The sequence below is a fragment of the Trachemys scripta genome, chromosome 2, assembly GCF_013100865.1.
Source record: "Trachemys scripta elegans isolate TJP31775 chromosome 2, CAS_Tse_1.0, whole genome shotgun sequence".
Classification (NCBI taxonomy): domain Eukaryota; kingdom Metazoa; phylum Chordata; order Testudines; family Emydidae; genus Trachemys; species Trachemys scripta.
The window spans coordinates 222,702,433-222,723,681 of record NC_048299.1 but is presented as its reverse complement, the minus strand read 5'-3'; the positions used below and the strand labels follow the sequence as shown (position 1 = coordinate 222,723,681).

Genomic DNA, 21,249 nt, shown 5'->3' with positions numbered 1-21,249 from the left:
AAGGTTATTGAGGAATGGATCTCTGAACTCCTCTACATAACTAAGAGGAAGGAAGTCTGGAAGAATCCATACTTAGGCACCAAGAGTAAAAATGAAGTATCCTTTGCTCACTTGCTTCCACAACTCCACTGCTTGAACAGAACAAGCACCTGCACTTTAAATTAAAATACTCACACAGCTTTTCCCAGACTATTTCCACCATGCTGCTGTGCAGGAGTAGCGTTTTTCACAACATACACTCTAATGCTGTGACATAGGAGTAAAGTGCAATACTGGAGCTGGATACTTTTAAATATCCTAGGAGGATGCACCTAGACTCCCTTCAGATCTCTACCACTTCTGAATTTGTTTTCAACTGACCATTTTCCCCTCAGCCAGCCAACTAATGCACATGTGATCAAGGCAGACACTGCCAAAGTCAAGTCAGCATTTTGTTTTTTTCTATTTTGTACATCTCAGTGTAGCAGTAAATACAAATAACTCTTTGGAGACCAAGTAATGTGACTTTGGAAAAAAATACTGTTCAAGTATTTAGAAGAACAAAGAGCAATTTTTAGTTAAAACATTTATCCATTTTTTTTTTACTTTAACAGCTTTGTAAATAATACAGCACTTTCAAGTATTACATCAGAAATAAAGTCCTTGTTGATCATACTATTTAAATCTCAATTTGTTAATACTGACTAGCATGCTTTATACATCTTCAATAACTTATATCAAAGTGGCTCTTGGTGGATGGAAAATGCTGCACTTTTCCAGTAGTTGAAGAAAAAAAAAAATGAAGTTTCAAGAACAAGCACTTGCATCACAACTCCAGTAGCCAACTGTTCCTTTAGAATGAGATTGCTGACCCACCTTCTCTACTTGTATTTATCCACATTAAAAAAAAAACTTGCTGTCAGTTTACTTGATATGTAGCCAAGCTAGTTCTGGTGTGTTCCTGCTTGTTAGTCCTGTGAATGCCAGAATGTTTTCTACCCAATTTTTCAACACCTGAGAAAACTGGATTGCATTTGTGTACAAAAAGACTCATATTGTTTCCCCCTGATGATCCACCTTGGTGCTGATCACGCAGGACAAAGCTGCAATATAAAAAGGTGCCTAGAGGATTTCCCTAGGTGATCTTCAGGTGACCCAGCCTGTCTAGGATCTCCTAAACCAGTGCTTCCCTGGAGCTAGTGCAGGGATTGTAGTCAGGATATTCCTGCCTGCTGAAATATTACCTTGGGGCCATGGGCAGTTAAGCACAAATAAGGGTAGCCTTCAGTCTCTTCTGCTTTATGCTGGGGGCTTACCCAGCACAAGACCTCCCCATTAACTGTGTAGAGGGTAAAGACATCTCTCCTGTGTGTCAAGCACTCCCCAGCTGCAACTGAGATCAGGGCCTCCGAAAGCAGTAAGATTTTACTGACAAACACCCTATAGTTCATTTATAAGCACTCCATTTCTTCTCATCTCTACTACTTTGTAACTTCCCAGACTTCCACATTTGCTCACTCAAACACATACCCTGACATTCTGTCTGAAGTACTTTAATCTACACTGCTATTCTACCCTATTTCACACACATTGCTCTACCTGTTGACAGAGAACTGAACCTGAAGCTAGCTGTGGCCAGTTGCTCAAGATGATCAAGTTCACCTTTAAGGCACTATACATATAGGGGGGGACTGGAGGGAGGAAAATGGAACATTCTGCATTGAGAGAAGGGCAGTCTCAGTTGAGAAATCTTGCTCTTTTTGAAATGCTCTATTCCATACCACTCAGCTTCGTAACAAGTAAAATCAGTGAAGCTTATTAGAGATTATCTGTTTCTCCTTCATTATTAACTAAACATACCCCTGCATGAGCTGTTTATGCTTTTCAGGCTAAAACCAGCGAAAGCTGTGTTAAACTAATGAGATCTCATTTGGAACAGAAGTTGCTAGTCTCAAACTAAATGCTGCAGTGCAAGAAACTTGTTACATCAGGTATTACATGAGAGGTAAATGACTGACAGTAACTTGACAGTACTTCATTCCCATTATTATCATTTACACAAACTGTCCGAAGACTGTCAGTCATACATATAAAAACATTTGTACAGATAAATTAGTGTTAAAATAAAACTACCACAGAAAAGTCTTAGTATTTTAGGTATTGAAAGCTAGATTTTAAAGTTTATAGGTTTAAAAACTTGTACGGTCTCTCAACTCAACCCCCTTGTTAAAAGTCACATAAGGACAAATACCTCTAGAATTCAACATGTAAAACAAAGGCACTATGTTTTTATAATTTTAGGTCAGTATTTTTTTTTTGGTTGGTTTTGTAGGAGGGCACTAAATACCAAGAGACACTTACTACATAGAATTGATTTCTAATAAAAGTAGCTGAATAGTCTCTTGTAGTGATATAAAAGTAGTTAAGATTTTTCAATTAAAGTCTTCATTTTTCCTGTAGGCTTCAGCATGTGTGGTCCAAACTGAAAATGAAAAACAAGTATGTTACAATATGTACAGATCCGGAAATTGTAGCATCATTTTATAATCCAAATTCATAAGTGCCCCGGGAACTCAAGCAGAGGCCACCCATCATTTGTCTGCTTTGCCTTGGTGCCATGGATGCAAACTGGATTTGATTTAGATGAATCTTACCCACAAAGTAACTAGAAATTGTCTCACAGGGGAAAACTCATATCAGGAACCAAGTGAAGTTACTCAGATTAACCAGATGACTCCGCTCCCAGAACAAGTCTGCTGACTGAGACTTTTCCTGCACCACAGAATCCACAAAGGCACTCTTGCCATCAGTGCTAACAATCTCATCTGTTGCAAGTCCTCTGTAAATCACGTATAATGAAATGTGAGGACCAGACTTGGGGGGGGGGGGGGGGGAGGGGGGGGGGGGGGGGAAAAGGCTGCCTACGGTTAAAAATGTTATTAGACCACAACTAGTATTTGTCACCACCACAACATTCTCTATCAAAGGCTTCCAGCAACTCTCCGGTTCCATTAGCCTCTGACGTTTACTATCCAATCAAGTCCCTTGCCCCAACAAAAGATGGACCACAATCTCAAAGTGGAAGTAGTAATGAACATTCCATGCCACAAGTCATATATTAACTCATGATTTTCTCTCAAGTCTTGTGAGATTTGTTCTCTTAAAATTCCCAACTTCTGGAGGCAAGTAATCAAGTAAGAATCTCAGCCCTTGTTACAAAAAAATATAGCCCTCATGGTTGTAGTAAAGAACCTGCAAATGTTACCTGAATGCACCCCAAAAACTCAAGCCAGAAAACAAAAAAACAACCTTTAAGTCACCTGATTTTTGAATGCTTATGGTTGGTAATCTAGTTCTTCCCCAATCAGACCCAGAACACATCCAGCTGTATGAGTAAGGTTATTATACTTTCTACCTCTTTTGCTATTTGTCTTCCCAGCTGAGTGAAGTGCAAGAGATTAATCTGATTATTTATTTGTTCTTTTCTGGCCCACAATGCTCAGTGACTGTTTACCAGACTGTAGGCAAAGTTTATTGCCCAGCAAAACTGAATTTCACGGGAATAAAAAGGGGAAACATGAAAGGATTCCTATTCTAAGTTTTGTAACTAGAAATGCTGATAGATGCATTGCATGAACTACTTGAAACTGATCGTGGGAGAAAACCCCTTTTACGTCAATCTTTTTTAAACACAACTTAATGAGTTTTCCCAGCACCATGTTTAAATTTATTTATTTTTAAAATGGAACCCGGTTGCCTTTTAAAGTCTTAGTGATATGTGGAAGCAGAGAAAGAACTGACAGGAAGGGGATTGCAATGCATGACTGTTAGCCTGACTCTTGCTAACAAACTGTAACCCTAATAACGCGAGATTTGTAGAAGCGAGGAGTGTGTGAGGCGAGTGGGAAAGAACTGTGTGAGAAGTTGTTGCGATCTTGTGTAGATAACGTGTAGATAATATGGAATGTAGACTAAGTGAGCAAAACAAGATATCAGAATGACCTATGTATAAACAAAATGCAGTTGTTGCTCATTGTAACCAAAGGTATAAATGTTTGCTGTAATTGTTTACCTGTTGAGAGACCTGTTTAGCTCTCTCCCTCTATGCAATCGATAGAGAGGAAAATAAAGCATCTGACTCGCTGTACCCAATCAAAAAGTGAGAACTCTGTTATTCTCTGACAATTTGGGGGCTCTTCTGGGATGGCAACACCCGCAGAGGCACCGGCAGCTGCTATGGATCATTCCCCTTCGAATCCCATGGCGCCACAATAGAGGTAGGAGACCTTTTGAAATCTCTATTGGGGTGTCGGAGGAGGACTGTCCGTGGGGCCATCAGTCCCTGTTGGGCTCACGCCATCCGAACTTATTGACTGTGCAGCAAGGTCAGATGCAGAGCGGTTCTGGGGAATTGTTTTGCCGCCCCCAATAAGGTAGTTGTATGCGGTTCTGGGGACCTGTTAGTTTGGCCGCCCCCATATGCATAAGAGAGATGCATAGGTATGCACCGGTTCTGAGGGGTTTTTACCGCCTCAAGAGGGGTTGTTACCACCTCATAGTGTAGATGCATCGTGGTACCTGGAAATAGAGACCTTGGTGTGTGTGTGTACACCAGTGTGAATTGAGAGTTACCGGAAGACGCCCAGAGTACTCTGTGAAGTCTTTTGGCTCGTGACCAGAACTACTCTAATGCAAGCCCGGTAACTAGAGGATCTTTTAGGAGATCCGACCCACAGTGGGCTAACTCGGCCTGGCATTGTCCGGCGAGGAAGCTACCTGGGTCTAGGAGTGTGTGAACCCATCTTCCCTCCCCTTTCCCCTCTGTGTGAGCCACTGACAGTCTGATCATCTCACTGGATGCAACGAGAGTAAGCGGCGCCGTCTCTCTGAGACTAGCCGACGCTCTTTGCTGAAGGGAGGTGTAGGAGGGTCGTGGCCATCCTCGTTAGCCTCTCCTGTGTGAGTGCCCTGTAGGGAGAGATCCTTAGTTTATGTGCCGCTAGTGCGGACAGGGCATCCCCCCTGTATGTGTGTGATTGGAAAATGGGTGGGGGACAGTCTAAGCATTCCCTCCCACCCCCTAAGGGTACCCCAGCTTATTTCATGTACGTACATTACGGTCTGACAACCTGCAGGTATTTAGATAATTGGAATCTTTTACACACAAGCGAATCCATCTAAACAATGCCCACTATTGTTTAGTACCTTCAATCTAAATAAGATCATACATCTCAGAGGAGCTTTTAATCACCAAAAAGCCTCTGACACACAATGGGAGCAATTTGTCTATTGAGGAAAGGAACGGGTTAATTTGAAATTCAGCTAAAGAGAAAGTTGATCTGCGTTCAAGATCAAGAATCAACGCAGACCAGGCTAAGTACAAAGAAAAACTGATTTCGGCCCCAGCTGGCTGTGAAAAAAAATAGACAGAGTCAAACCAAAGGCAATACAAGTTACAGTATTGAGATTACATTTGCAAAGCTTAACTGTCCAGTGAGATCCAACAGTCTGCCTTTGTGACTCTGGAGCCGGCGTGGTTTGGGGACACTGAAGAAGCCACAGGCAGCCGGCCTGGACTGGAATCTCTGAAAAGACACCCCAGGAGACCCCAGGGCGTAAAAGAACTGCCCTCCCAAGAGAGGAAGCAAGTTGGAGATTGCACAGCGCCTTCTCTGAACGTTATACACAGACGTGGCCAGTCTGGATGTACGTGTGTGAGTATGAAAGTGCGCCTACTCTCAGATGCAGTAAGTCTGAGAACCGGAGAGGGGTTTAGCATTCCGCTCTCCACCTCGGTTGACCGGGAAGGGTGTCAGGTGGATCTACCCCAGTCGTAGCAGGACTGGACAATAGAGAAGTTGGAGTAATGGGAAGAGTTGTGTACTTGATAACTAGAATTGAGTAATTAAGAGCATAGATCATGAACCAGGCAGCAACTCAAACCTACGCCCAGGGCAAGTTGCAAGCCTTGAGACAGGACTATGCAGAAAAGGAAGCACTGGCTAAGCAAGTACCGGTCCTTCAGGGACTTGTCAAAATTTAATTATTTGTGCTCAATATATGCTGTAACAGCAGCGTGTTTGCCACAAGAGAAAATTTAATAGTTAAACGCCAATGGGCCATGCGTTTTGCCCAAGTGGTAAGCCTCACGAGGGAGGATTTGGGTAGCCTTGTGAGTAAGAATGTTTAAGGACGAGACCAGGAAGGGTGGGGGCTAGTTGAGAAGCCCACCCTCCTAGCTAAACTGGTAGTGGAACAAGCAGCTGCCCATGGAAGGGACGGTTCAGCGAGAAAAGCAGGATCAGGCCCAAGCGGGCAGGCAACAGAGAGATTGGAAAACAGGTTGGAAACTTTGAGGGTATAGTGGAAGAAAAGGAGAGTGAGAAGTTAACTCTGTAGTTGCTAGAGGGAATCAAGCAGTGAAACTTGGTAGGAATGTCTGTAAGTAATCCAGGCAAGAGGTTATTTAAGTGGAATTCAGAGTAACAGCCGTGTTAGTCTGTATCCGCAAAAAGAAGAACAGGAGTACTTGTGGCACCTTAGAGACTAACAAATTTATTAGAGCATAAGCTTTCGTGGACTACAGCCCACTTCTTCGGATGCATATAGAATGGAACATATATTGAGGAGATATATATACACACACATACAGAGAGCATAAACAGGTGGGAGTTGTCTTACCAACTCTGAGAGGCCAATTAATTAAGAGAAAAAAAAAAAAAAAACTTTTGAAGTGATAATCAAGCTAGCCCAGTACAGACAGTTTGATAATAAGTGTGAGAGTACTTACAAGGGGAGATAGAGTCAATGTTTGTAATGGCTCAGCCATTCCCAGTCCTTATTCAAACCGGAGTTGATTGTGTCTAGTTTGCATATCAATTCTAGCTCTGCAGTCTCTCTTTGGAGTCTGTTTTTGAAGTTTTTCTGTTGTAATATAGCCACCCGCAGGTCTGTCACTGAATGACCAGACAGGTTAAAGTGTTCTCCCACTGGTTTTTGAGTATTTTGATTCCTGATGTCAGATTTGTGTCCATTAATTCTTTTGCGTAGAGACTGTCCGGTTTGGCCAATGTACATGGCAGAGGGGCATTGCTGGCACATGATGGCATATATCACATTGGTATATCTCCTCAATATATGTTCCATTCTATATGCATCCGAAGAAGTGGGCTGTAGTCCACGAAAGCTTATGCTCTAATAAATTTGTTAGTCTCTAAGGTGCCACAAGTACTCCTGTTCTTCTTTAAGTGGAATTATTAGACTACGAAAACCTTAGTCTAATTTGCTGAAGAACACTCCTGCTGTGTACAATCTGTGTTTTATAAGTTTGAGATGAATTGGTATTGTTTTAAAGTTGCAAAACTGAGAATACTTTTGCCAGACACAGGAAACTAGTGTTGTTCAAGGTATTTAGCATTTAATCCTTAAGGTGACTTAATGCTTTACAAGATTTAAAATGTTTTAATTAAAAACCAAAGGTTGTGGCTGCAGCAGGGTAGTCAAAGCCAGGAGAATAAAAGATTTGAATTTGTTTTTGGGTAACAAAATAGCAGATAAAAGATCTGGTAGAGAGAAAGAAGGACAGTGCCCCTGACTCTGTATGGTCGAACTGTTTTACTAGGGGTGCATGGAGATTTTGTAAGCACAAAAGAAATTTTTACACCTTGTGTAGAAATTGATGCTGCTAGTGTTGTGGAAATTGAATTGTGGAGAGGATGTGCATTTTCTCCAGAACATATGCAGTGTATATTGTAGTAGAGGTAAAAAATGCAAACCTACCAAAATAGGTTGTGTTGTCTTTTTCAGATCACTGTGTGTTTGAAAACAGGAGTTAAAAGTTAATTGTGTCCTTTTTAAGTAAGAGTCTTTAAGCTGTGGATAGCTTTGGATCCAGAAGCAAGCCAGAAAGCATCTGTACTAATGCAAATTATCTACCTGATAAGTAGATAAACAAATACAAGGAAATATGGGGTAATTCCTCTGTTTTGCCTAAAATCAACAAGAGTATTTGTATATAAAGGAAATATTTTAAGCAATGACTGACTGCCCAGAAGGGGTAGACCTCTGTTCTTTTGTCTTTCAGATCAGAGAAAACAGATGCCAGCTGAACAGCATTCAACATACCATGCATTTACTGGTACAATAGGAATTATTTTTGTGTTCTATGTCCTGTCTTGTGGTGTTTGTCATGTGGCCAGAATTGTTGTGTTTAATGTTTTTATAAGACAGTCTAGTTCAAAATTAAATAGAAGGGTTAAATCAAAAAGCAGATACTTGTTTTATTCAACTTGGAATACAAAATGTTTGGATAAATCAGGAAAATGTGATATACTAAAGTCTAATACATTTGCTTAAGTAAGAAAAAGAAACTTCATTGGCCAGATTTTTTTAATTGAAAAATTGTTGTTAAAATTTGCATACCAACAGTCTTTGGAAGCAAGGACATGGAAGGTTAACCCACTCCCCATATTGCACATGGGATCCTTCTGGCTACCTCAGATTTCTAGCCAGAGGTCTGGGGAGGGAGGAAAGCTATTGGACACCAGAGGTTGTACCAAGTGGACGCCTCAAAAGTGGGTGTGCTTGTCCTGGTTTGTTGCTCCAAAGCTCTGTAATAAAGTTATTTTACTGGAAGGGTGTATATGGCATACATTGAATAAGACTAATGTACTGTATAATGGCAATGTGTATGTGTTCATTGTTGGGAAAAGGTGTGTGAGTGAAGAGTGGAAGTTTCCTTTGTAGGTTAAAAGAAGCCAAGAAGGGAAGAAGGAAAAAGAACAGAACGAGTTAACTGGAAAAAATAGCTAGCAAGCTCAGTCCAAAGATAAGACGCTGGCCCCATCCAAGGACACTGCCCACAGCTAAGACTTGGCTGACAGCCAAGAAAAGGGGGACCTGAATGTGCCCAAGCAACTATGAGATCTGCAAAACACTGCCAGGCATTAATGAAATGTGTTAGGTTTCTTTTCTCATGGATAAAGGAAGTGCTACCAAAAGACCCTAGTAGCCCTGCCATTCATTGAAACCAGGAGACTGAGTCTACGTTAACCACCAACACCACTGTGAAGTGCCAAGGACTGCCTACCTGGACCCATGCTTCGCACTGGAAAAAGACCCCTCCACCTCAGGAGGACTCTCCGACTGATGATAAGCCTATTTCTCCTTCTAGCTCTGCTGTGCCTTCTGGACAGCAGGAAAAAAAGGCAGGGGGGGGACACTGAAGTGCTAGTAACTTCTCCTTTGTATGATGCTGAACCATGACTGTTTCAGGAAAAGAGAAGAAGGAACACTTGCTTCATTGAAACCACAAAAGTCCAGGGATTCCTGACTACAAAAGACATTAAGAACTGACCCTGGTGAAGAAACAAAGCATTACACACTGGCAGAAAGAAACTTGTGGGACCCATGCTTGGGAATGTGGTATTGATTGGATTTTTGGGGTTTATTCTACAGGCTGCGCCCTGTGTTTTGGATAAGTCCTTCAGCATGGATTGCCCTCCCTAATTGGATTTTAAATGATAACTACCAAAGGCACCTTGCCGCCATTGCCCCGCCATCTCCTCCATTACACTATTACCCCTGTAACACATCCAAATACAGACAATGCCATATATTTGATAATGCCATTGGCCAAGGCTTTCACACTTTAGTGATTTATTTAAATATTGTTTGGAAAAAAAAATATTTTTAAAGGTTCAGGATATCCCATATAAGCGAACAATTGAATGGAAAACAAATGGATCAGTGGCGATAGAAATACATGATATCACTACCAGTGAACCCCAAGAATCTGTAATTGCAATTGATGGGTTCTATAGTGAAGTAGATATGATGGCTGTTCCTGGAATTTGCAGTGTATTAAATGAGAGAGGCCCTTATTGTTATTTGGTCACCTAATTAGTGAACAATTAAACGAATACCCAAGGAGTTTGTTTTGCCACTGGACATTTTAACTGCATAGAAATTATTCCAGTGACTAATAATGTGACCTGTACCTTATTGCAAGACACCCCTTCTTATGCCATTAATATCATGCCTCACGGAAATACATAAAGGTGTTCAACCAACAGATGTGGTATAGTACTACACCAAAGAGAGATGTATTAGGATATCAATGGACTGTGATTAACACTATACCAAGGACTGTTAAATTTTATTGCCCTTATCCAGTTTCCAGATCACCTCTACATACCCAAATTGTTCAAAGAGGGCTGCCATTAGATTAACACAACAGAGGGCTTGGGCTATTTCCTCTTAAAAGAAGAGAGACATGACCGGATCCCTTTGGGATGATGCCAATAGTGCAGCAGCAGTTTGGAATATTTTTAAGAACCAAGAACATGATGAGAAATTGGGGCAACTAGAGAAGACCACTAGCCTTATTTCTGGGGCACAGCTAACCCAGGTACAGGCTGGAGTTGGTGAGTTACATGTTATCTCCGCCCTTAGTTCTATGACCCAGAAGTTGCTGACAGAGATGGTATTGAATATCATTGAGGCTGGGACGGCATTAAAGTGGGATCTAGCATATTCAGAAATTCAGGATTTCCTGAATGACCAGGTAATGGCCATTCGGAATGATCTAGAGCATCAGACTTGGCCCACTGCCCTTACAGACACATCAGGAGTACCATCTGATCTGTGGCCATGGAGACATACTTGGAGACTTTCTGGGTGGAAGTGCGGACATTCACAGTGCTCCTTCCAAGCATATGGACCGGTTGGGGGGTTGTGGGCTCCCACATACCGAATCCTGCCAGGTCCATGGGGAGGATGCATGTGGGATTGGGTAATTCACCGAGACATCTGGGAAATTAGACTACCTGGTATGCCCAATCGATTTTTAGTCAGTGCTCCTGGGATTACACCTGACATTTGGATGGGGTTAGGGAGTCAATGGACATTTTGTCCATTAGAACCCCCACAGCTTCAATGTATTCGTAAACTGAAGCCAGGAGAAGTTGTTACTGTTCATGTCTACGTTTGCTGGAAGGATAGGGGACAAGGAACTACCCTGACAAGACACTTACTTTTTTTAAGCTAATGATAGCTGTGTGTATATTAAAACCACCACATTGCAAGACATACATTTTAATCTCATTACCACTGCAGGCAATCATATTATTTACTGGCCTGCAGATAGAATTTTGCAAGTAGCCCTTAGGTTCCAGATACCCTTTAATTGGACTAGTTTAGTGCCTGATCAATTTCAGAATTTGCTTTCACTGTTACCAGAGGTTCAGAGAATCTTTGAAATACAAGGGCAAATTCACATGCTTCAATATATATATTAAATTGTCCACCTATTCCCAATAGGCACATGCAGTATTGCCAACACTAAGCATTCAAAAATCACAAGTCAGGCCCCAAAGTCATTTAACACACACAAACAGAAAAAGCACACAAACATTTCAGGTTGCCTTTGATGTAAATCCTTATGGTTGGTATTTTATGGATTCTCTCTACAACTATGAGGGCTCAAAACTTTCATTTAAAAAAAAAAATGAAGTCTCTCATATAAAGTCCTAGCTCCTGGATACACAAATACTCAGATTTATAATACAAAAGAATGAGAATTGGCTACATTGCCCATGTCTATGTTGCAATTTGTGGCACACCTGGGAATGCTTATTGGGGTTTTGTGGAGATGGAGATGGTCTGACAGCCATCTAAGGTTTCTGAAGAGATATTTACATTGAAGTCAATGTATTTAGGACTGAACCCTATGATGTGTCAAAAATTTCAATACTCACCTGCATCATTTCTGACGTTGCCTTTGTTTCAGACTCTGGAATCTGTTTTTCAGTTTCACTTTGGTTATCACTTCTGTATCGATAAGCAAATTTCTTTTTGAGAGCTTCAGCTATTAGTGCTACGGGATCAGTCGGGTCAGGTGATTTGCATTTTGTGCCTTCCACTGGTCTTCAAAGGGAAAGGGAAACTAACAGTCACACAGCAAGTCTTTAGAATGAAGTTAGAGCATCTTTGCATTCCTGTGTTGCCTTTCAAATGCTAGATCAGCAACAGTCCAAAATTCAAATGTTTCTCCATGAAAACAACTGAGTAAGGCTTTACACTTTGCATTAATAAAATTACACAAGTTATTGTGTACTCACCTTTTCACTGCACGGAGTTTGACACTGTTCATGTCTTTGAGGATCTCTAGCATGTTTGGTATTTCAGGCTTCTTTGGACCATTATCTATCGAAGTCTGCCCTGCATTTATTTTCTTGCCTTTCCGCTCCTTAATGAGATCAATAGCAGACATACTCCGATGTACCCCAGAAGGTGGAAGAGGCGGTGGAGGAGGAGGAGGTGGTGGTGGCGCTGGTGAAGGAGCTGATGCAGTAGGACTTAATCCAGCTAAAACATACCAAGACATTCATTCCCAGTAAGAACTAAATGCCCTTTTAAAGAAAGCTTGGTACATCAAGTGTTTTGAAAAGGAACAGATTTACTGCATATCAATTTATTTTTCCTCAAAAGGTTCTTGTCACAAGACTACTGGCCCGGTTTAAGTCCTAAACCACCTAAAAATGAGAGCATTAAAACCACCTCAGCTAATTACTGTTCCAAAAGGATGTTCAGTTCCCAGTTGAGATACTAACAGCAGATGCACATCCGTGTCAAACCTACAAAACTTGTTCAACACCAGGATCTGTTTCCACCAACTCTGCCCCCTTTTGGGGTCTATCAGTATTTCATGATGCTTGGAGATTGCCTTTCAAACTAAGTTACATTCTTAAGGAAGCCACTGTGCCTGGAAGAAGTCACTGTTTAGAAATAAATTACACACATTAAACAACAGTTTGGCCAGACAACAGCAATGAATGCATCCCAAGTAAAAATTCTAATTATACTTGTCATTTGTCAAGACAAGATTCTAAATGAAATTGCTTATTGACTGTAATCACAACCCCTATATAAGCAGTAGTTATTTGTGCTAATTATTTTCAGAAATGAAAGACTTCTCACATAAGAGTCTTAAACTTGAATGGCAGAGTTCAAAAAGTTGTGTGAATCCCAGTTAAAAAGTCTTCACCTTGTTTCTGTTACCACCCCTGTTTTTCTTTGTTTTTTGAAAGCCTTCCTAAGACTCAAGAGCAGAATCTGGCGACTGTCTGAACCAATTAGTTTGTAACAAAAAGCTTAAATTAAAGCTTCTTGCACACTTTAGGTGAATATTAAGTCAGTATTACAGGAGTCACCAAAGATATTACACTGGTCCTGGCAGAGAGAACTTCACAAATGTTTTGTTTCTAAAAAAAGACTATGGAATTTTCAGTCACTGACTCTGCTCATGCAAATCGGGACCTTATTTTTATTTAACAAAAATCTTCACCCACCCACCCTTAATCTTAAAAGTGAACCAAACCAACTATCTGGGACAGACAGATGTATAACGTTGACATTTAAAGTAGTTGCCATATTCTACCAGAAGAGGGGGGTAGAGGAAAACGCTATTTAAACTGAAATCTAGATTGGAAGCCCTCTAATGAACAGAAGGAAAAATCACACCTACAAAAATATTAATCAAGGACATTTGCTATTTAGGTCATTATTAGCATTTTAGCAATTTGGTATGTTTAGAAGTGTGTTAATTTCAAGCTACTGTTGCTTTCAAAAAGGAGGAATAGAACTGAATTATCTTTCAAACTATTTCAGTGCACTGAGTTAATGGCACATATAGTGGTCACATTATTTCCCTATTCACTCACAGATTTGGATACTGAACTACAACCTCTTCAGGAGAGCCAGCATTCATGATATAATGGTTAAAGCCCAGGAGAGAATCAGTATACCTATTCCCAGCTTTCCCATGCACTTGCTAGGTGACTGCGGCCAAGCCACTTAACCTCCATTGCAGTTTCTCACCCTTCATTCCTATCTGTAAGGGGTACAGAATAGGCCCTACTATCCTTGTGAGCTGCAACAATTCAAGTTTGTAAAGCATGCCAAGTATCTCAGTGGAAGGTGCTATATAATACAAAGTATTGTTGGGGGTCGGAGGGATGCGGACTGAGGTTAGGACATTCACTATCAGAGGCCCTGTATGATTTTTAGCTTCCATCTGAACAGAAATTGGCACCCAAGAGCCTTCCGACCAACATCTGATCCCAAGAATGGCTCCTGTAACAATTCAAGTCTTTCCTCCTGCCCCAAAGCTCTTGTGTGTTATTGCACTGACCAATATGAGCCCATTTTCATGTAGAGGATTTAATTTGTGAACTTCTGCCGCAGAGACAAGGGAGTCAATGGTATTAGAAGCCAATGCTAAGAAATAAGCAGCCACTGTAACAAGTTACAATTCTCTGAAGAGTACCAGGTCTGTTATAAGCTCTGAGAAGATATCACAAGTACTGTGCTTATTTATTCTTAGTCATGTAATAAGCATTGAAGTTTGTTAGAGATTTCTGCTGACAAACATTTCCAGCTACATGTTGTTACTGTTTCATAAGCCATTTGAAATATGTATTGTATTCCAAAAGCATAATTAGTATCTCAGTGACACTAGACCTCATGACATATCATTACTGACCTCACAAAACTGACTTCAGTATACCTACACGTCGGGCAATCAGTTTTAAAGGAGCAGATTCCTTTTAGCTAATTTGATATGAAAGTGAGAGAGTTTAATACCTGCTGGCAGATTCTGCTGTTCTTGCAAGATTACAATTTTGGCTATTTGTGCCCTTAAACTGGCAAGTTCATTTTCTAGAGCATTAATCTTTTGCAGAGCTTCATCATTCTTGGTCACCACAACCTTGGCGGCTGGCTCTTCTTGTAATAGGTTTGGTAAGGATACTTGTCTACTTGGTGGTCTTCCAGAGCAATATGGTTCATGTGGAAGAGGTGGAGCCGATTTTGACCAAACTTCTGATCTGTAACAAAGCAACACAATTGTCACACAGGACTGGTCTGTAGTAAGTGCTTGTACCAAGCAGCTAAGAGGAGAAAGCAAAACAGTTAAGTGTAAGCATTGAGCCAAACATTAAGACTTGACCTTAAAACCAAACTACTTACTTTTGGCCTTTTAAGAAGAAACCAAAAAACCCTTAGGTAAACATCATCTCCCTCTTCCCACAATGGAATACTTGCAAGTAATGTCTGGCAGAATCTGACTCAGATCCCTAAAACCTAAAGTTGAAGTGGCATTGGTTTTTTTTAAGCGGGGAGAAAGGGAATGCTGCCTCAGAAACACTGAGAGCCTAGTAGCACTACAGACATTTATTTACTAGTAATTATGGTATACAAGTTAGATAAGTGACAAAGAGCTTGATATGAACACATTCCACCTTTGGTTTAATAGTGTGATTAAGAGAACAAACATTTAAGCTAAGGCAAGATTCAGGCTAGATATCAGGAAGGGCTTATCATCAAAGTAATTAGTATGTGAATCGACCTAACAAAATAGTAAATACTACTGTTAAAAGGGACACTATCAAGTTAAGTTAGGCCCAAAATTAAGGTTTGGTAAAAGTAAGCTTTTATTAATAAACCAAGAGAGACCTGTTTTATAAAAGCTTTGTGTGATTAAAAAGCTTTCCAATGGAATTTACACATGTTCCCCTGCAGTGTTTACAACCTGATATTGCAGCACTAATGTACTGCACAATAATTTAAGATGAAAAAGCATACTTAGAATACTTTCAGTTAAATCTGAAGTGTTAAATTACGAGCAAGACAAATTTTAGCAACCCCACGGGTTAGACTAAAAAGTTAGAGATAATAGGGTTTTTGACATTCAGTGTATAAAATAATCTTATCTAGTATATTACTCAGCTCTTGGCAGGACAATCTGAAACTCTATAGGTATAAATACACCTCTACCCCGACATAACGTGACCCGATATACCATGGTAAAGCAGTGCTCCGCGGGGGCGGGGCTGCGCACTCCGGTGGATCAAAGCAAGTTCGATATAACGCGGTTAGTTTTTTTGGCTCCCGAGGACAGCGTTCTATCGGGGTAGAGGCGTACTAATTTTTCTAGCTCCAATTTGTTTTTCCTTTAAATGCCGTGTGCCAGCAGTTACTTCTAAGTTTTCACATTTATTTGCTTTGATGTTGGAATGAAGCTTCTTTAAAAACTTGCCCATCACTGACAATTTTAGATTTTTTCCACCTCTGAGAATTCTTTTGTATGCAATTTGTTCCCTTTTGAGATGGAATAGCTTTCCATGGTCTACAAAGTCCACTTTCCACCTATACTGTCCCGCTGCATGGACAACCCTAGTTTGATAGATTCTTCAGATTCTTGTTCTCAAATTGTCAAAGGGCATGAAGCTTTGCAGCAAAGTTTAATGTTACAAAAGCTGTTTAGTAGGAGAATCATGTATCATTATAACAACAACAGGGGAGAAGAGAAGTCTCATGCACTAAAAAATTTTTATATATATGAGTCTCTGCCTTCATGGCATGAAACCAGTAAAGGAATGAAAACACAGACTATGTTTGCTGCATTCCATCTTGTACCTTGCAAAGAAACCCAAAATATTTTAACACCGTGATATTAAAATATAGGAAGTTTCAAGATCTGAAGTTATCAAATAAGCAGGAAAGCTAGATACCAAGGTACCAGAAATGTTGTTCAAGGCCATAGTACAACTAATGCTAATTACTGAGCTAGAGGATTACAAGAATGAACTAAGATACTGTAGCTGCAGAAGAAATACCCATATATTTAACTAACTCCCACTTGAATTCTTACAATTCCTCAAGCATATCAGGATATTGGGTTTCTGTGGCACTGCTTGGGGTCAAACACTGAGGCAAGAATTTTGAATAGAAATATGACTTTTGGAAATACTTCATCTGCAGAATGTGCTTTGAGTTACACAATTCATGGCCCTGGCTTAATCACCATTTCAGTTGTACTCTTATAGTAGTATTGGCTGGCCAACCAATATATCTGCAGCACTTGCTCCTATTTAAATGGAGAGAACCCATACATGAGATTCTTAGGGTCTTTTGAGGTTAAAAGGGGCCCATTAGGATCTTACCTCCTGCGTAACAGGCCATAGAATTTCACCCACCCAGGGATAACAGGCAAACAAGGTGGAAGTTGCAGGCTTTGCAGCTAGTCCATCCTTCATAGAAAAGTAAATTAACTGCAGACAAAAGAATCCCCAATTGCTGTTTATTGCAATATCTGTAATTCATATTATATCTGTATGTTTAATACTATTGAGAAGTGCTGTATTGACAGCAATGGAAACAACATCCACAGAAGACATACTGCCTAGACAGGAGCAGGTGCAGTTTTTTGGGATTCATGGATGTCTGTCCACCCAGAGCTGTACTAAGACAAAACACTCCTCCTTTCATTCAGCATTTGAACTGGTGACCCAGAGGTGGGGAGGTTTCAAATCCTATTACCAGCCATCCGCAAGACCCAGTTCCTGCCTGTTTAATATTATTACTTTGACGTTTGAACTGGGGACCACTACTTTACAGATTGCACATTTTATGTTAATAGTTTTAGGACTGTTCTTATTTTTAAGGTAATGCAAATTAAAATAAATAAATGCTGTATCCTCCCAGGACAGAATGCAGGATTTTCATAGGGTTCCTGGAACCATAAATCCTGGGTAGCAACTTGGATTTATTCCCGAGGACCCTGTCCCCTTGGTTCCCCTCACAGCTTTTAAAGCTTCATTTTGTATTGCAAAAGAACAGTTGAACACTAGCTATGTACAACTGGAATGTGAAGTATTTATTCGACATAATTAATCCATACTGATAAAATATCTGCTTAAGAGTCAACATATCTCAGTGTCGTAGGTGATGAATCTCATTGTCTGGCCTGGGGCTATTATTGCCAAGTTATTTTTACTTCCTTCAGTGCTGACTTAAATCATGCCACTGAATTTTTGAATTAACAGCAGTTTATTCACACAGATTAAATGAGACATTCAATAATACTTCAAATTGATTTGTTTCTTTAAAAAGCTTATTTAAATACTGTTGAAAAGGGGCTTTATATTATAGGTACATTAATGCACAGTAAGTTTATTGAAATGTATTTGTTTCAGTAGAACATTTGGAATTTACCACTTGAAAAATACAGGTCTGAAATGTGACTGTAGCATTCAGTGTACAGGGGAACAAAATGATGTGCAGTTTAGTTCTGCAAGGATGTTAATAAATCTATTTTTGACAGTGTAGATAAAGTTGATCTCATCCTCTGTAAGCGTGTGTATGTATTTGCATAGGCATATAAGCCTGCATAGTGGACTACTTGTTAAGGATTTTATGGGAAGTAGATCTTGCAAATAAATATCTTTATTTATGTGGGCTTCTTGGACCAGGGATTGCCCTTATAGAGTGTTTGAAAGCACCTACTGGACATTACTGTAATTAATGTTAAATATTTCACACATACAAGTAACAAGCCAAATTTAAGACCCTGCCTAATGAAGTAATTTTTAGAACTACCCTGTAAACTCACGGTTTGCTATCCAACTATCAACTTCTGAGTTCAAGGAGAAGACCACTTTACATGATGATCTTAGCGAGTTCTCCCCAAATAGCAATCTTAACTAACAATACCCAAGTCCCACAACAATCTATAGGTGCTTCCTTGAAGCAAAGAGCTAGTCTTCCCATTGACACTATACAGCTGAATGACTGTATAACTCAGCTCTTACACAGGAGTTGAACAGCCACTCCTTGTGCTGGAATGCACCTAATCAAAGGGGATTTAGCTCTGAAAAGTCAAGTTGATGGATTTCTGCTACTCCCTTTTGAGTTACTGAAAACAGTGGCTTGCAACCATATTCCTATTATGCAATATTTCACTATAGCAAGTTGTGTTGGAGGGCACTGAGGTCATCACTAAATGCATGCTTTTAAAATAGGTGTCCTTTGGAGGAACCTACTACATCTGTGAATACCAAAGCCATCAATCAGGGCCCTCATATGCTCCCTACTTAAAGTAAACAGAAACCTTGTCTATTCTAGAAAGCTTATGCCACTGAAGCCTGCACCAGCATAACTAAACCAGTGCAAACTGTAATAATAGACGTCCACATTAGCTATCTCATTCCAGGCGTATTCAGAGCACTATACCCATAAAAACACTCCCTGCCCATTGCAGTAGTACCTGTCCGATAGCTATAGGTGCGGCTCTCTATTCACTGCCTACCCATTTTCATGCTTATAAAAATTAAATACAAAATGCAAGAGAGTGTGTGTGTGTGTTTGTTTTACAAGTAAAAGTGTCTCTGCTCTGCACTGCAGAGCCTTAACCAGAATGGTCAGTAGAGGTAGGTCAGATATTGTGAGACATCACCAGAAGGATCAATTGCCCTAATGCAGCTTGTTTAGCACTGTGATCCCACAGAGACATGGTTCAGGACCAGCAGCGATAACCCCTGCTCAAGCAAGTGCAGCAACAAAAAAAAAAAACAAGAGTGCTGACAATGGTCCCATATCACAGTGAGAATTTGTGTGGGGACACATCAGTGATATGGGCGCCTGCAATGCTAGAATTATCTAGTGCAGAACCTTCCTTCCCTGGATCAAAGTCCCATATCCGCTCTCAAATTTTGGTCCTTTCATTCATAATCCTGTTAACCTGACTTCAGTTCCTTCCCTCCATTTCCTCCACAATACTGAAATGCTTGCACACCTATAGTGTTAAATACGCTAGATAGCAAGTGCTACGATTTGAGGGGAACCTATGATGAAATCAAGGAGATTTAACAAACATACCTGAGCCTTGTAGAGACTTCACCTTCTTCTTGAGCAACCCATCTCACATCTGCAAAAGAGGCTACTGAGTCTTCTCTGAGCTGCTTAGAATGGTTTCCTTCTGCAGAGTGAGAGGTAACCTAGAATTTTAAAGACAAAATTGCATTTTTTAAAAGTTAATAAGGGATTGTTGCTTTTGAAAGCACTCTCCAACCTATTTTACAGTTGTATTTGAAAGAGTACAATAGCTTGATACTGCATGTAGCTATTAAGAATACACACAAGACACTAGGGATCTTAGCATACTTGGCACTATCTAAGATAGTATCCAAAGCCCACTGAAGTCAATAAAAACAAAGAGGAGTTCATGTGGCACCTTAGAGACTAACACATTTATTTGGGCATAAGCTTTCGTGGGCCCACAAAAACTTATGCCCAAATAAATGTGTTAGTCTCTAAGGTGCCACATGAACTCCTCTCTGTTTTTGCTGATACAGAATAACACAGCTACCATTCTGAACCTGTCACTGAAGTCAATGACTTCCATTGGATCACGCCCCTTGTTTTTACAGAGATTATTTTTGCTATTTAAAAGGTTTAAAGGTTTAAAAGGCAAGTTTCCTAGAGTATATAACCAACTTATTTAGCACTATAAAGCCAATGTAAGTTATTTGTTATATAGGAGATAAGCAACAAAGTATTTCACTTGCACAGGTAGTCAAAGTATTCTAAGTCTACAAACAGTCACCACTCAATTAATTATACTAAATCAAACGTTTTAATAGGGTCACTAGAACTTCCTATTTTGATCAGATTTATTTAATGTAATTTATTTTGAAAGTGAAATATTATGGTACTCGCCCCTTCCACCTTTCAAAACTGATGTTCTCTCTGCAAATGTCAGGGCTTGAAAGAAGTTAGTATTTACATGCCCACTGCAGAAATTAGAAAACTGAAAACAACTGGCACAAGTGAACAAGTTACTGATACTTCCCAGTCCAACAAATACAAGTCTTTTCGTACAAGAGGGAGGGAAGAGACGGGAGGGAATGGGGACACGACACTAAGGTTTTAATGAATTGTCTGTCCCTGTGAGCCCCGTACCAAACAAATTCAAACTGCTTATAAAATAGGTTCTGTTGTATTGCCTTATTAAGCTGCGACATTATAGGTTACTCAATATTATGAGCCTCGCATACAAATATGGAAAGTCAACTGCATCTGCCATTACTTGTTTTTTTAATTCCAGTGAAATCATCCGAGACCACTAGAAAGGAAAGCTACTGCAATAGCTAACCCCTAAGACAGGGGTGGGCAAACTTTTTGGCCCGAGGGCCACATCGGTGTTGCGAAACTGTATGGAGGGCCAGGTAGGAAAGGCTGTGCCCCCCGAAACAAACAGCCTGGCCCCTGCCCCCTATCTGCCCCCTCCCACATCCTACCCCCTGACTGCCCACCTCAGAATCCCCCACCCATCCAACCCCCACTGCTCCTTATCTCCTGGCTGCCCCCTCCCAGGATCCCCCACCCCTAACTGCCCCCCCGGGATCCCACCCCCTATCCAACCCCCTGTTC

The 21,249-nt window shown here is 40.4% G+C and overlaps 1 protein-coding gene across 2 annotated transcripts in view; it reads right to left on the bottom strand.

The window, feature by feature from the left end:
* Positions 1–573: 573 nt before the first annotated feature.
* Positions 574–21,249, bottom strand: part of MTFR1 (mitochondrial fission regulator 1) — a 36,199-nt gene continuing 15,523 nt past the window's right edge. For both annotated transcript variants that reach the window (XM_034762997.1, XM_034762998.1), the window contains 5 exons: positions 19,696–19,814; positions 14,623–14,864; positions 12,099–12,345; positions 11,736–11,904; positions 574–2,461 (listed from right to left, as the gene is read on the bottom strand). In XM_034762997.1, the coding sequence (XP_034618888.1) occupies positions 2,402–2,461; positions 11,736–11,904; positions 12,099–12,345; positions 14,623–14,864; positions 19,696–19,814 (837 nt within the window). In that variant the 3' untranslated portion in view covers positions 574–2,401. The remainder of the gene's footprint in view (positions 2,462–11,735; positions 11,905–12,098; positions 12,346–14,622; positions 14,865–19,695; positions 19,815–21,249) is intronic.